Below are 14287 nucleotides of genomic sequence, written 5' to 3'. Positions count from 1 at the left end.
TTTCTCGATATTTTGTATAAATTTTATAAAACGCAGGAATAGGTGTCCACTTAAATTGTCCCTGGAACATTTTATTTATTTAAGTACAAGGCTCTCCTACAGATAGACTAAGCGATCCAATAACAGGAAAGCACAAAGTATCTTATGAATTTAAATACAAGTAAGCGCTTTGCCAAACATTACATTTTCACCAAACCTAACAAATACATCAAGCAGTATAAACCTAACTAACTTATTTAACAGTATCTCTTATAAACAATAAAGAAGCATATATACATATGAATAATGACAATAGGGAAAAAAGCACAATATTTATCGTTCTTTGCGAAATTAGGTAGAATTTTTTAAGTATCGCTTAAATGAAGCCATACTGGAGAAAAATAATATATCATTATTCAAATTAGTTTCTTGAAAATTATTTAAACTACGGGCGCATCTGAACAATGGAGAGTTAGACAAATAGTTTGAAGAATATCTTGAGATGCTAAAGATCGATCGAATTTTATAAATCAATATTAAATCAAAATTGTTTCTACGACTCTCTAAGGGCTTCATTCTACCATAAAATTTTAAGTTATCATAGTAAGTAAAAAAATGTCTTTGTCTATTAAAGCGAAAATTTATCATATTTACAAACTTGCGTTAAACTCTTTCAATTTGGTCAATTTTATTTGTGATGCATCGGATTCCAAGCCACTGTCGCATATTCTATAGTAGGTTTAACGAATGCATTATATAATAATATTAAAGATGATTGATTACTAAAACCCTTTATAATTCGAGATATAAAACCTAGATTTTTTTTAGAGCTTTCTGAATAATGTTTTCTATATGAACGTCGAAGAGCAGTCTGGAATCCAACGTCACACCTAAATCCCTAATAAACTTCACATACTAGAGAATAGAGATGTGCGGATAGTCTCTACTCGATACTTTAATATCTGATACATGCGAAGATTCGAAATAATCGAATCCTTCGACCCCAACTACTCGTTTCTCGAATACTTACTTAAATCCCAATTTTCCATGTCACCGGTGGCTGCTTGTGCGTACCAAATATATTTTATAAGTAAAATATGGTAATATTGTTAATAAAATGAAATAAACCGCTGCCGATCGGCCCAACAATAACTAATCAATAATACCTATTTATATTTACTCGGCGTTGTCTTCAGTCGCCACGCACTTGCTTGATACTTCGATACTCAATACCTTGTTCTAGTATATAGGTAAAAGCACCGTCTATAGATTACGACAGGTGCAGGCAGACTGATAAAAGTCTACTGTCTTTGTCCTAAGGCCTCTGGTGTTTTGGTAGTAAATAAAAAATTGTTAAGACGAAGTCATTAAAAAAAAAAATTGTAAGTTGCCACAAGAAATTACAAAAGTACTAATTAGAAGATATGGTTTATAGTGATGCTAGCACGGAAGACAGAGTGTGCTCATTAATAATATTAATGGCTTTGCTATTCTCGTCCCTCTTTATGAAAACTTTCATTTCTTATAGTAGGGTGAAAGGTGTTCGTTAACAAATATTTTTGGGCCATGTTCAAATCCTAAGTCTGTTGCCTTTAACCCGTGATTTCTTTTCAATTTAGCGGCATTAATAAATTCGTTTCTTTTAGCTACGGATGAGAATTTGACCACTATGTTTTTGGGTTGGGTTGAACTATTTGTACCTTTAGCATATCTGGCAACCCTATGACATGACACGATATTGTCATCTTGAATGTTACTCCTAATGAAAGAACCTAACTCCTTTACGAGAGTGAGGAAGTTTTCCTGTTTCTTCTCGAGGATGCCACATAATTCAGCATTATATTTACGACTATCTTGCTGCATTAATTCAATTTGGGACCTGAAAGACATACACTTCTTACGCACTTCGATCAATTCGTGCTGCATATTCCCCACAGTCCTAGATAGAATATTTACTTTTTCCATTTGGACTGTGAAATCGTCTATTTTCCGTCGTCCTGAGTCCGTAAATCCCGACTGAGCTGATTTTAAAGCCGCTACATCAGACATAATAAAGTTGACCTTTTTAAGGAGCTCCTGGAGAATCTTTTCATTGCCCCCGTATTTCAATATTTGTACAAATTTTTAAAATTTTACATAGCCTAGTTCATGGGTTATGAAACTTTTGTACAATTAATTGTATATAATGGTGAATGTCTAAGAAAACTAATATATGGGGGCTTATGATTAAATTTTAAATATCTCTTTAGGTTACCCTATATGGTACAAACGAATAAAACCACTAGATTTCAAACATACGTTTATTAAATAAAACTTTTTAAAAACAAATCTGTATAAGAAGGAAACAGTGCTAATTAATATAAATTTAATAATATAGAAATATATAAGGCTAGGCGTAAATGTAAAAAAAAGCACAACGTCCCGCCATCTCTTATTAACTCGCTTTTTTTTTTGTTAAATTATTTACAAAGTTATTGTAAATATACATAAATTACTTTCAGCGAGGGGAAAAAACGGCGGGACTTAATTAAAATAAAATAAAAAAATCTTTATATAATAATAATATAATACCGTGAAAATGCTCGTATATAATTTATATATAAAAAAGACTAAAATCTAAAATATTAGTACACAAGCTACGAAAATTGCAAAAGACGGGACTGAAAAAGAAACAAACAAAACAGGACCTAGTACGATATAATAATTAATATATGTCATGGGTTTTCAATTATGTCAAACATATACGGAGTGTGTCCCAGATAAATAGTCAGAAAAACCTTGTAATCTATTTTTTATTTAAGTTTATAGTTTTTCTGGCGAATTCACCATTATTTACTCAATGTGCTACTGAAATAGTATAAAATAAAAGAGGTAAAGGGTAAAGGTAATAAAAAAATGAGATGCTCTTTTCTGGCGCCTTCTTCATTTTTTTGCTAAATTATTAGTTATTTGTTTATAAGTTTGTGGTCCTGTGATCAACTTCCAATGTTTCTAAAAACGAACTGATTACGTATTTCTTATTATATTATGGTGAAAGCGTCCTCTACATTTAATGGCGAATGCACCAGGCAAACAACCTCCCACTTAACTATCTTTCAAAATTCATATGGTACACACTGTATTATAGTCATAAACTCTATTTATAACACCGGCACACCTTATATTTTTCATTAATAAATAATTCTTATATAATCTTACATACATACAACTGGGGTTGGGAGAGAGGGAGGTCCCGAAAAACAAGAATGAAAATCATATTATATTTAAGTAGAAAGAAGTTTCGTATGGAATGTAGTTAGTTTGCGGCGAATCAATTAAATTTTGAAAATGATGTGAGATTCCGTTAAGCACCTTAAGAAAATAATCCTACGGAATATACGCTATATAAATTATGTTGCCTTTATATAGCGCATACCATACACCGAAAGCTGCATAATATAAGAACGTATGTGTGTGTGTGTGTGAATTATAGTGAGATCTCGTAAATCGACTCACGGTAACTTAAACTAAATATGAAAAAAATTTATAATAATATACAAAAGCTGCGAATATCTCTGGCCAACGTCGGGTTATCTGCAAGAAAAAGAGGAGGATTTAGTCAAGAGTCAAACCGGTTTCTGCTTATTGGTTTCATCAGGAATACTTTAATGAAGCCATTAGGCAGAAACACTTGCATATGCATACTGATAAAGTACCACCACCCAAAGGGATCTGTGAAAGAACCTTTTTCTGGGGATGAATTTTTAAGGTAGAAACGTGGTTTTGGAAGTCTAATTTTTTAGGTATCAAAGCTTCACGTTTCTTGAGGATAGTTTCATAAAGTAATTGAAATATTCGTAGAGGACAGGAAAGGGTGTTTTATTATCAACAATTTTAAAAGTCAAAAATTTTTTCACTTTGATGCAATTTTGTCTTTTAAGGTCCAAGAGCCACCAAGTTTGGAGGTTATAGGAATATGAGGATTTTTATTCACTAGTTATAATTTGGGAACCACTGAAAATATTTTCATGATTTTTTTAGGGTATTGACGAGGAATCCCTTATGATGGATTTAAGGCTAAAAACATCATTCTAGGTTAAAGATTTAGAAAGACAGGGCAGTTTTTTTTGGAGCAACTTTTCTGCAAATTTTCAATACTATTAAGGATATTTTCATGAAATAATTGGAATATTCTTAAAAAGAAAAAGGTGTTTCATTGCCAATAATTTTATATATGAACGTTTTTTGTACCTCAAAAATTTTCTCGAATTAAAAACAATTTTATCCTTTATGGCCCAGAAGACACTAAATTTCAGATTTCAGGGTTTCATGATTTTTATTTAATAGTAGACATTTTTGAGTACAACTTAGGAACCGCTGGAAATATTTTCATGATTTTTTTATATTATTAAAGAGGAATCCCGGAGGATGAATTTGAAGGTAAAAACATGCTTTTAGGCTAAAGATTTTGGTAATTAAAGCAGTGCCAATAAAAGAAAAAAATTAAAACTCTAAGTCTCAGTCACAAAATGTTTGTAAGTATTAATCAGGTAACATGTTTCGCTAATAAAGCATCATCAGTATGCAAAATTTTTTGCATACTTAGCAGGTCATCTAGCTATAAGGTCTGATTAGCGAAACATGTTACCTGATTAATACATAAAAAGATTTTGAGACTGAGACTTAGAGTTTTCATGTTTTTTTCTAGTTACGTAGGTCTCTTAATGGACGAGTTCTTTCAAGTTCCAAGACAAGACAAATTTTTTTGCTATCTCTCTCTATACCGAGGCCTGAGCAAGTGAAAAAGTTTAGAATTTACAATAGAAAAAAACTATTTAATCATCTTCCCCTCTCATTAAGAAAACAATACTGTGCAAGGAAATTTCTAAAAACACTAAAGAAATTATTATTAACAAAATCATATTATTCCTTGCACGAATATTTTAACGAAGTTCTCAATTAGTTAATAGGTTTGAACGCATGTATATTGTTTTTTTTTTGTAGTTTTGCTCAAATGTTTTTTGTATGTTACTTGATTAAATCTTTATATACCCTACATTGCTTTAACTGAAGTTTACCCTCTATTATTTTATATGCAACTTAAAAATAAAAGAATAATGAATGTGCATTGTGTATTGACTAACTTAGAAATGAAGAATTAAGAGATAAGGCTTTGTACACAACATTATTTTGTTAGTTACAAATATATGCACTTTTCAACTTTGACAAATTTGAGGTTTTAGGGTATCAAGATTTTTATTCAATAGTGGACTTTTTTGGATATAACTTGGAAACCAGTGAAAATATTTCAATCATTTTTTTAGAGTGTTAAAGAGGAATCCTTGGTGTTAAATTTAAGGGTAAAATTATCATTGTAGCTTAAGGATTTCAAGAGTAAGGGCACTTTTGGTTGGGGCTATTCTTCTCAGTAATTTTTTTATATTCTTAAGGATATTTTTCTGAAGTAGTAGGCACATTCTTAAAAGAGTTTTATTTAATGAAAGAGTGTTTCACTTCGAACAATTTCATATATGAATGTTTTATGTACCTCAAGAACTTTTTGAGTTAGAGAATTTTGTCCTTTAACCATCGGTCCAGGAGCGATGAAAGTTAAGAATGGTCAATATCAGGGATTTTATTCAATAGTGAATATTTCTGGTTAGAACTTAGGCACCAATGAAAATATATTCATACAGTAGACACTCGATAGTGTGAATATCGGATAGCGGAAACCCCGCATAACGGAAACAAATGTAATTGGATTGATAGTTCGCCAGTAACGTAGGCGAAGCAGCCGGTGCTTCCCCGATATGCTGTTTTTGGCGTTCTTCGAATCGATAGGCGCCGTGAATCTATTATGTGTTAAGCAAGGCAGGTTGTTATCGTTTGTTTACGTTGTCTGTTAGTGTGGTTTTAAAGTTTAGTGATTTTTATTAGTGTGACTTAAATTGTGTTGGTGTTAGATCGTTTATAAATTAAACAAAATGTCGCTTAAAAAACCAAAGTGTTTAACCCTCTATAAAAAATCTCTTGTAATTCAAGACTTAAATAATAGACAAGGTGTTTAGCGATACAGCGATACGATACATATTTAGCGAAAAAGTATGCAAAATAAAAAAGAAAAAGGAACTGATTTCTAGTGCTGTTAGAAACACGTATGTTGGACCAGGTAAAAGACAAACCCTAAAGGGTTCTCAGTTTCCAAGAATGGAAAAAAGACTGTACAAGTGGTTTATTGACCAACGGAATAAACATTTAATGGTAAGTGGCGACATGATTAAAGAAAAAGCAAAATCCATTTATTCACAGCTCAATGAAAGGGATAAATCATTTACCGCTAGTGAGGGATGGTTACAAGATTTGGAATTCGTTTTTTAAAAATGTCTGGGAAAAAACTGTCATCTCAACCAGAGCTTGTAGACCCATTTAAAATGGCCCTAAAAAATAAAATAGCAGAGCTTGGAATCTCATTGGATCAAGTTTACAATGCTGATGAGACAGGATTTTACTGAAAATTATTACCAGAAAAAACATTTGTCTTGTCAACTGAAAAAACAGCTCCTGGTAGAAAATTGGAGAAACAAAGAATAACATTTTTGGGTTGCACTAATGCTACTGGGCTCCATAAAATTAAACCATTGGTGATTGGTAAAGCGGCAAAACCAAGATCGTTTAAAAATTCGAGTGTCCTATTGACTATGAACATTCTAAATCAGCTTGGATGACTGCCGTAATTTTTTAAAAATGGTTTCATTATCCGTTTGTACCACAGGTAAGTTTTCCTTATCTATAGTTTTGTTTTATGATTAGTACAACCATATTAATTTTTTTGAAGGTTAAGAGGTTCTTAAAAAATAAAGGTCTGCCATTGAAAGCTCTACTTCTTCTGGATAATGCACCATCGCATCCAACCGAAGAAGAATTAAAAAGTGAAGATGGACAAATTATAACCATGTACCTGCCACACCACTCATACAGCCTATGGATCAAAATGTTATTAGGCTAACAAAATTGTACTACAGAAAAGGTCTTCTATCATCCATAGTGGCCAACAATACGAATGTCATTGATGCCCTAAAAAACCTGACAATAAAAGATGCAGTGATCAATTTAATGTCCGCTTGGAATCATCTTGATTCTCAAGTTATCAAAAAATGTTGGAAAAACTTTTTAAATGTGGTGCCCTCTACACATGATGTCGACAGTGATGATGAAAATGTACCTCTTTCTCTCCTAAAACACCAATGGGACAGCACTGTTCAGAAACCCATATCTGAATCCCTTGGTCTTTTACATACATTGACACCTCAGGTAAATTTTGTTATTTTATATTTGAATATTAAGTCTTAATTTGGATTACAATTTTTTTGAAGATTCTGACATTGTAGAGTGGAATCAGTGTGACAATAATAATTTTGCAGACGACGACATTGAAGAATGTCAATCGGATGAGGCAGAAGTATTAAATGAGGTTGAGCAGGAACCCTCAAATAAAATTTCATTAGATAGGGCAATTAATGCCTTTAATATAGAGATTCTGTGGGCAGCAAAGGAAAATGAAATTGACATAAATGACCTTGTAGTCTTAAAAAAATTAAGAGAGAAAGCTGTGATGTTAAAAGTAAAACAACCTAAAAAACAAACAAAAATTTCAGACTTCTTTAAGAAAAACTAATTTCTTAAAGTTTGAAATTTGTTGTATCTTTTTTTCTTTACAGTAAATAATATTTTTAAGTAAGAATATGAACTTTATGTTACGTTTTGTTTCTGTTACTTTTGGTAATTCTAAATGTTTAGTACACATAAAGTGTAACCTTCGTTAACCAGAATAAATCGATAATGTGAACAGCCTTTGTTTTTTTGAGTTCACGGTATTGAGTGTCTACTGTGTTTTTTTTTTTAAGTATTAAAGAGGAATCTTTGGGGATCGATTCGAAGCGAAAAACATGTTTTTAAGCTAAGGATTTTGGTACTTAAAGTAGTTTCAATTAGAGGCGTTTTTTTGCTAATTTCGTTAGCAAATTTCAACTTTCATTAACGATATTTTCACGAAATACTTCAAAATATTTTTAAAAGGTTTTTAGTCCACGAAAGAGAGTTTATTGCCTATAATTTTATATATAAACGTTCTTTATATCTTGAAAACTCTTTGAGTTAGAGACGATTTTGTCCTTCAAGGTCCAGAAGTCATTAAATTTGAGGCTATAGGATATCGGGATTTTTCTTCACTAGTGAACGTTTTTGAGTATAATTTGAGAATCGCTCAAGAATATTTTCATGATTTTTTCAGAATATTGAAGAGGATCAAACCACGTTTCTAAGCTAAATATTTTGGTAGTTACCGCTACTTTTGATTGAAGGAATTTTTTGCTCAGTCTCTGATGAAACTTTTACTTTTTTTGAGGATATTTTCACGAAATAATTGGAATATTCCTAAAAAGGTTTAGGATAAAGCAAGCCCAAACAATTTCACATATTAACATTGCTTGCTAGTCAAAAATCGTTCGAGTTAGAAGCAATTTTTTCTATAAAGGTCCGAGAGCCTCTAATAATCTACAGATTAAGATCTGTTCAATGACAGAACGAATGTATCTACGTTTCTGAAACATTTATATAATACGAGTCTTGTATGCATGCGTATTCATATAATACGAAATCTAGGATGAAAGTTGACATGAAATAAATTATCATCAGGGTATTTTAAATGGGCAAGCAACACTGGTTGCCTATAAACCGCAAAATACACGCAGGTAAGGTAGGCAACTTCTTTTTCAACATTATATGCTAAAAGACGATCACGTGGTATAAGATTGCAACGTTTCGTCTCCTAGTGAACCTCATCAATGTTGTCTCAAATGAACCCTTGTTTACCTTTAAAGCGATTTAAAGGAAAAAATCCGTTCTACTGTTGCTGGGCGGCCTGCTGTTGAATCTCAATCTTCTCGACGGTCATGTCGGGATTCATGGCGGTGGCCTCTTGAATCGCCTCGGCTAACGCCCTGTCGTGATCGATCGGATCGCCGTCGGATTGGATGGTGATCTTTTGCTCCACTCGAGTCTCCACCACACCATCCCGTTCGGTTTTATACTAAAATGAAATGGTTTTTAAAGAATAACTAATCTTAGAATGTTGAAAGACTAGAATAAACACCAACTTTGAGTTCAACGTGTGCACGAGGGGCAAGAACGTGTGAACTTTAACCCTAAAACTGTCACAAGAACTACTGAAAACATTATTTACATATTTTTGAAAATTTAATTAAGCGAGTAGATTGGCGAAGTGTATCCGATATTGCGGACGTAGAGATGGCGGCACGTAAGTTTTCTGAGATTGTATCAAAATATTATAAAAATTCTACCGAACAGAAAGTAATTACTTTTAAAGAAAATAAAAAACTAAAACTATGGATAACGATTAACGAATGGCATAATAAACTCGATAAAAACAAGGGACTCAATGAAAAAGAAACTACTTTTGAGATACGATCCACACTATGAAACTTTATATAAAAATTATAGAAATACTCTGGATAGGTTGATTATGAAAACTAAACATGAATACTTTAAAAATAAAATAAATAATGACCCTACAAATTTAAAAAAAAATAATAAAACAATTGCGGAAGCTACCGTTCAAAATGAACCCAAAACAAACGACATTCAAATTCAAAATGACAGGCATGAGTCATTTTCAAATAAAAAAGATATTATATATATCCATATTGTTTTGTTTCTGTTAAATCAAGTGACAAAGTTTTTTTTTGCAATTTCTACATAAGAAATTGGCATCGTTGCGTCAGAGATGTTGCAAGCAAACATTCTACTTCTAGCCTTTCAATGTTCTAAGTAATTAATCGTTTTATAAATTTTAAAATTTGATTTACCGTAATCGTTTCTACGGTCCTGGTTTTCGAACTAATCGTTTGCGTGCTGACGATTTCGCCGGTTTTCGTGTAGCTGCCGTCTTCCGAGGTCAGTTGCACCTTTCTCGCCTCCGTCGCTACGATTGGTACGTTCGTCGTTGACGTGCGGAAAACTTCTTCTGGATCGCCGCTGTACATCACAGATTCGGTTTTGACTATACCACCGGGCAGATCATCCTGGAATGTTTATCGATATGAAACTGATGTATGGGGGTCGAGAATTGGTTGTATATTTGTACGCTAAATTCATGCTTTACACACACATTCTGCTATAAAAGTGATCAAGCGCGCACATGCCTTAAAACTATTTATCATAAAAATGCATTAAAACATTCTCGCAGGTAATAACTATTAAATAAACAATCGCAATGCATCAAGGTCAAGATGGTACTCACCGTACTGTAAATAACTTGGTCGGAGTTTCTTAGTTTGATTAAATAAACATAATGGCAACACCGGATTTATTATCGAAGTTATTCGGGTGTTGCCAATCGAGTTTAGTAAACGTGAAAATACCGCATAATGATTTTTGTAACATACATTGGCTGTAAAAATTATCAGTGTCTAAACATTTCCCACATTTAGGGAATTTTAAGGCGGTATTGTATTTATTTGTCAAAAAATTTACGTTCAACTGTTATCCTTGAAAGTCGTGGATAAGGAGTTAGACAAAGGAAACAAGGAGATTCTTCCGAGCAATCCAAGAAAAAAAACAAGTGTAATTTTTTTTTTTAATAATTGATAGCAACAATGCATTGATAAGTTTGTGCGAAAAAACGTCAACGTCGAATTATTGAAATTCGAGGAAATGTGATCATGGCACACCGATCTGTCGACTGTCACGTTTGACAGTCGGGGAGGAGATCGACAAGGCAAGAATTTGTAATAAATTAACTGTTTTTCGTTTTTTGGAAACATTTTTAAATTCTAAAAAGCAAAAGTTTTTTGATAATAAAATTAGGTTTTTAGGAGCGAGGGTATAACAACTATGTACCAAGATTTGTCATTTTATTGATAATAAGTAGAAATTCTTTAAATCTTTATTTTAAATCAGAGCAAATCACTAAATTATTTCGACTGTGATATTCATGGAGCTGTGTAGTTAAATTTAATGTACCACAATATCTTAAACAGCCTCTAAACTCATATATGTTTATTTTGTTTTATTTTTTTTTGATTCTAATGTTCGTGTGGCATTTCTATGCAGTTTTTAAGTAATATTTGGAAGGTATGTTATCCTAGATTATTTTACTTCATTTTAGTTTATTTTCATTAGATACAAGAAAATATGCAGTTTTATTAAAATTAATTAATTATTCTAGGTAACTGAGGTTGCATTTCGATTAAAGTGCTTATAATCTTTAAAAAATTATGGCTCAACTGCCTGAAATTATAAAATAATTTTAACTTAAAGGTCATTTATTAAGTAGTTCAAGCAATCGAATCATAATCTTAATTGAAATGCCTGACACTATAAGAAATCTATAGATCTATTAATGGAGTTAGAATTTTTTTAAAATCTATGGTTCAACTGCTTGGATTTGTGGAATAAAATTGTTATTGTTTAAAATTTAAACGTCTTCCTAAGTTGGGAATTTCTTAACTTATTCTTAAGTTTTTGAGACACATATATACGGACCTGAATGTTTCTTAACTAATATGGGCAAATATTTTGCTTCATAATTTCGAAAGTTATTAAGATATTTTAAAGGTTTTAACTTCAATTTAAGTTATAAAACGTCTTCTTAAGTTTAGACGATGGTTGACAAAATTGCGTCTAACTCAGTGTGTTTATGATATACAAAAGTTGTTCATATATGAAATTATTGGAAAAAAAAACGCCCTAGAACTTTTTCAGGCATATTCTGAATATTTCATGAAAATATTCTCAAGATGAATGAAAACGTGCTTTAAAAAGAGCCTTAACTAAAGCTGCCTGCTGATTTTCCATATAGAGGTGTGTTTTTACCATCAAATCCATCCTCAGAAACTCCTCTATGTCACTACCAAAAATTATTCAAATATTTCAATTAGTTCCCAAGTTATGCTCAAAAAATGCGACCCAATAAATTTAAAATTTTGACATGGCACTTTACATTTCATAGCTAAATTAGGTAGCTCTTGGACGACAAAACTGCCTCTAACTCAGTAAGTTCTTGAGGTACAAGAATTGGACTTATATCGAATTGCTGGGAAAAGAATGCCCTTTCTGTTGATGAGACCTTTATTTCATGAAAATATTCCCAAAGTGAGTGATTTAAAAAAAAAAAATCCGTAATTTCAGAACCCAAATTATCCATACAGAAATATGTATTTACCATCAAAACCATCCTCGGGAATTCCTCTATATTAGTGTAACAGTTCCCAAGTTATGCTCAAAAATCTGCTCCAATAAATCGAAAATTTTGATATGGCAGTTCATAACCTCAAATTCGGTGGCTTTTGGACCTTGGATTACAAAACTGTCTCTAATTCAGTAAGTTCTTGAGATACCAGACTCGTTCATACATCAAATTATTGGGAAAAGAACGCACTTTCCGTTACTGAGACCCTTTTACGGATATTCCGATTATGTCATGAAAATATTCCAAAGGATAGTAAAACTTTGCTTTGAAGAAAAACCTTTACCTCCTTATTCCAAGTTATCGACACCTTTATGGACCATAATGTTTTTTAATTGTCAGGGGCATAAGTCCAAAAATTGTTAAGATATTTAAAACGAAAAATGCGACAGGCGGTTTGTATTGCCTTAAATGCATCGAAAATAAAATTTTCGATGCATTTAATTGTCATTAATAAACAAATTAATGTTAGTCCAGGTAATCGAGACACAAGTTTAATTAAAATAGGGTCTTTTATAGCAATAATCATAACATGCTTGCATCATTATAATAAAAGATTTTTTCATCTAGTTCAATATTTTCATATTTCGGAATTTTAAGGATGTTTTTTTAATAACACTATTTTCCATTGCCTTACATGTGAATCATTTTTTTCTTATGTCATTATGTAATGATAATAAAGTGTCCAGAAGGAAAACATGTACCATAATAGTTTAAATTTTTAGCCTGAAGAAGGTCCAATAAAAGGTCGAGATGTTGCTCAACAAATAATAACCTTTTTTGTATTTGCTGTCCTGCATACTGTTAGCGTCACATCAGGATAATGCCATAATATATTTGTTAGTACGGAAGGAAGTAAAGAAATAAACTCAATTCTCCAACGGTCTTTTAATGTTTTTGACCCTCTGAATCGAATGAGACTAATCTGGACTAATATAATATTATAAGGATGTGAGACAAGACATATTCAAGTCTAAGTAGTGTTTTGATAGCTTCAGCGGAATTTAGGGAGGTCACCACGAGTCATAAATACGGTTCATAAGAGTTAATGTAAATTTCCTGTTAATACAGATTGAAACGGTGTGTTTTCGTATTATATCCTGCCTTTAATTTAACCTGATTCTAACATAATATAATAAAGTAATTCAGAAAATATGGCAACGTCTCTTCGATCTATCAACTGTCGTTCTAGTACATATTATTTAACATAGCTGATGTGTTAAGGATAAGACAAAAGAGGAGCCCTGTAAAACCTATGTATAAATGGCCATCTTCCTGTAAAATACTCACCCTGTACAGTTCGCTTTGATAATAGGGATGCGCGGGATCGTCCGGTGGATCTATGGGAGTCCCCGAGTCACCTGAGCTAGTCGAACTATAGCTGTCTCGTCTGCCCAACTGTTTTAAAACGAAAGCCATGCCGGGTTAGATAAGGACGCCAAACAAAAGATTACATTTAATAGGATGAGATTGTTATAAGACATAGTTCAAACTAATTTGATTAAAAGTTTTTGAAATATTAAGCCTTAGTGTTCAAGGAGAATGTATATTATGATCTTCCAGGTGAGCCCTCACTTTAAAGTCTGATACGCAAAAAAAAAAAAAAATCTGGGAATTTATTAATAAAACTAAAAGGACGATATTCAGAAGAGTTTTCTTAAATGAACATTCTTATGCTAAATAGCAAACTGTCCAAGTTAAAAGTTGACCGAGGCAGCGTGACTATTTACTGAATAATTGAAAATTGGTTGTACCAGGATAGATCGCGTACCGCGATAAAATTACATGAACATGAAAGTAAAAGACATCACGAATGCGAATCTGGCGACTTACCAGTTTTAACACAGCCAAAAGCCTCGATAAGTCATTTCTTAAAAAAGTGCATTTAAACGAAACCTTGCTACGTCGCATACCGTTGTGAGACTTTGGGGAATCGTTATTTTTTGACACTTTTTAGCGACTTTGCAGTGTTAAACAAAACTAGTGAAAAACTTGCCACGGTTTTATCAGCAACTGCGTAGAGCACGCTTCCCTTATCGAAAAACAAGGGCGGACAGATGACTG

General features: G+C 32.3%; 1 protein-coding gene across 4 annotated transcripts in view; it reads right to left on the bottom strand.

The window, feature by feature from the left end:
• Positions 1-2265: 2265 nt before the first annotated feature.
• The window catches only part of LOC126736105 (protein 4.1 homolog), a 51077-nt gene continuing 39055 nt past the window's right edge, over positions 2266-14287 (bottom strand). For 3 of the 4 annotated variants that reach the window (XM_050440319.1, XM_050440318.1, XM_050440320.1), the window contains 4 exons: positions 13514-13621; positions 9843-10058; positions 8830-9046; positions 2266-3552 (listed from right to left, as the gene is read on the bottom strand). In XM_050440319.1, coding sequence (XP_050296276.1) covers positions 8861-9046; positions 9843-10058; positions 13514-13621 — 510 coding nt within the window. In that variant the 3' untranslated portion in view covers positions 2266-3552; positions 8830-8860. The remainder of the gene's footprint in view (positions 3553-8829; positions 9047-9842; positions 10059-13513; positions 13622-14287) is intronic. The other variant, XM_050440321.1, reaches the window with a different exon arrangement.

Source organism: Anthonomus grandis, chromosome 5, assembly GCF_022605725.1.
Source record: "Anthonomus grandis grandis chromosome 5, icAntGran1.3, whole genome shotgun sequence".
Taxonomy (NCBI): domain Eukaryota; kingdom Metazoa; phylum Arthropoda; class Insecta; order Coleoptera; family Curculionidae; genus Anthonomus; species Anthonomus grandis.
The sequence above is the reverse complement of the archived record's forward strand: the minus strand, read 5'-3'. Positions and strand labels throughout refer to the sequence as shown.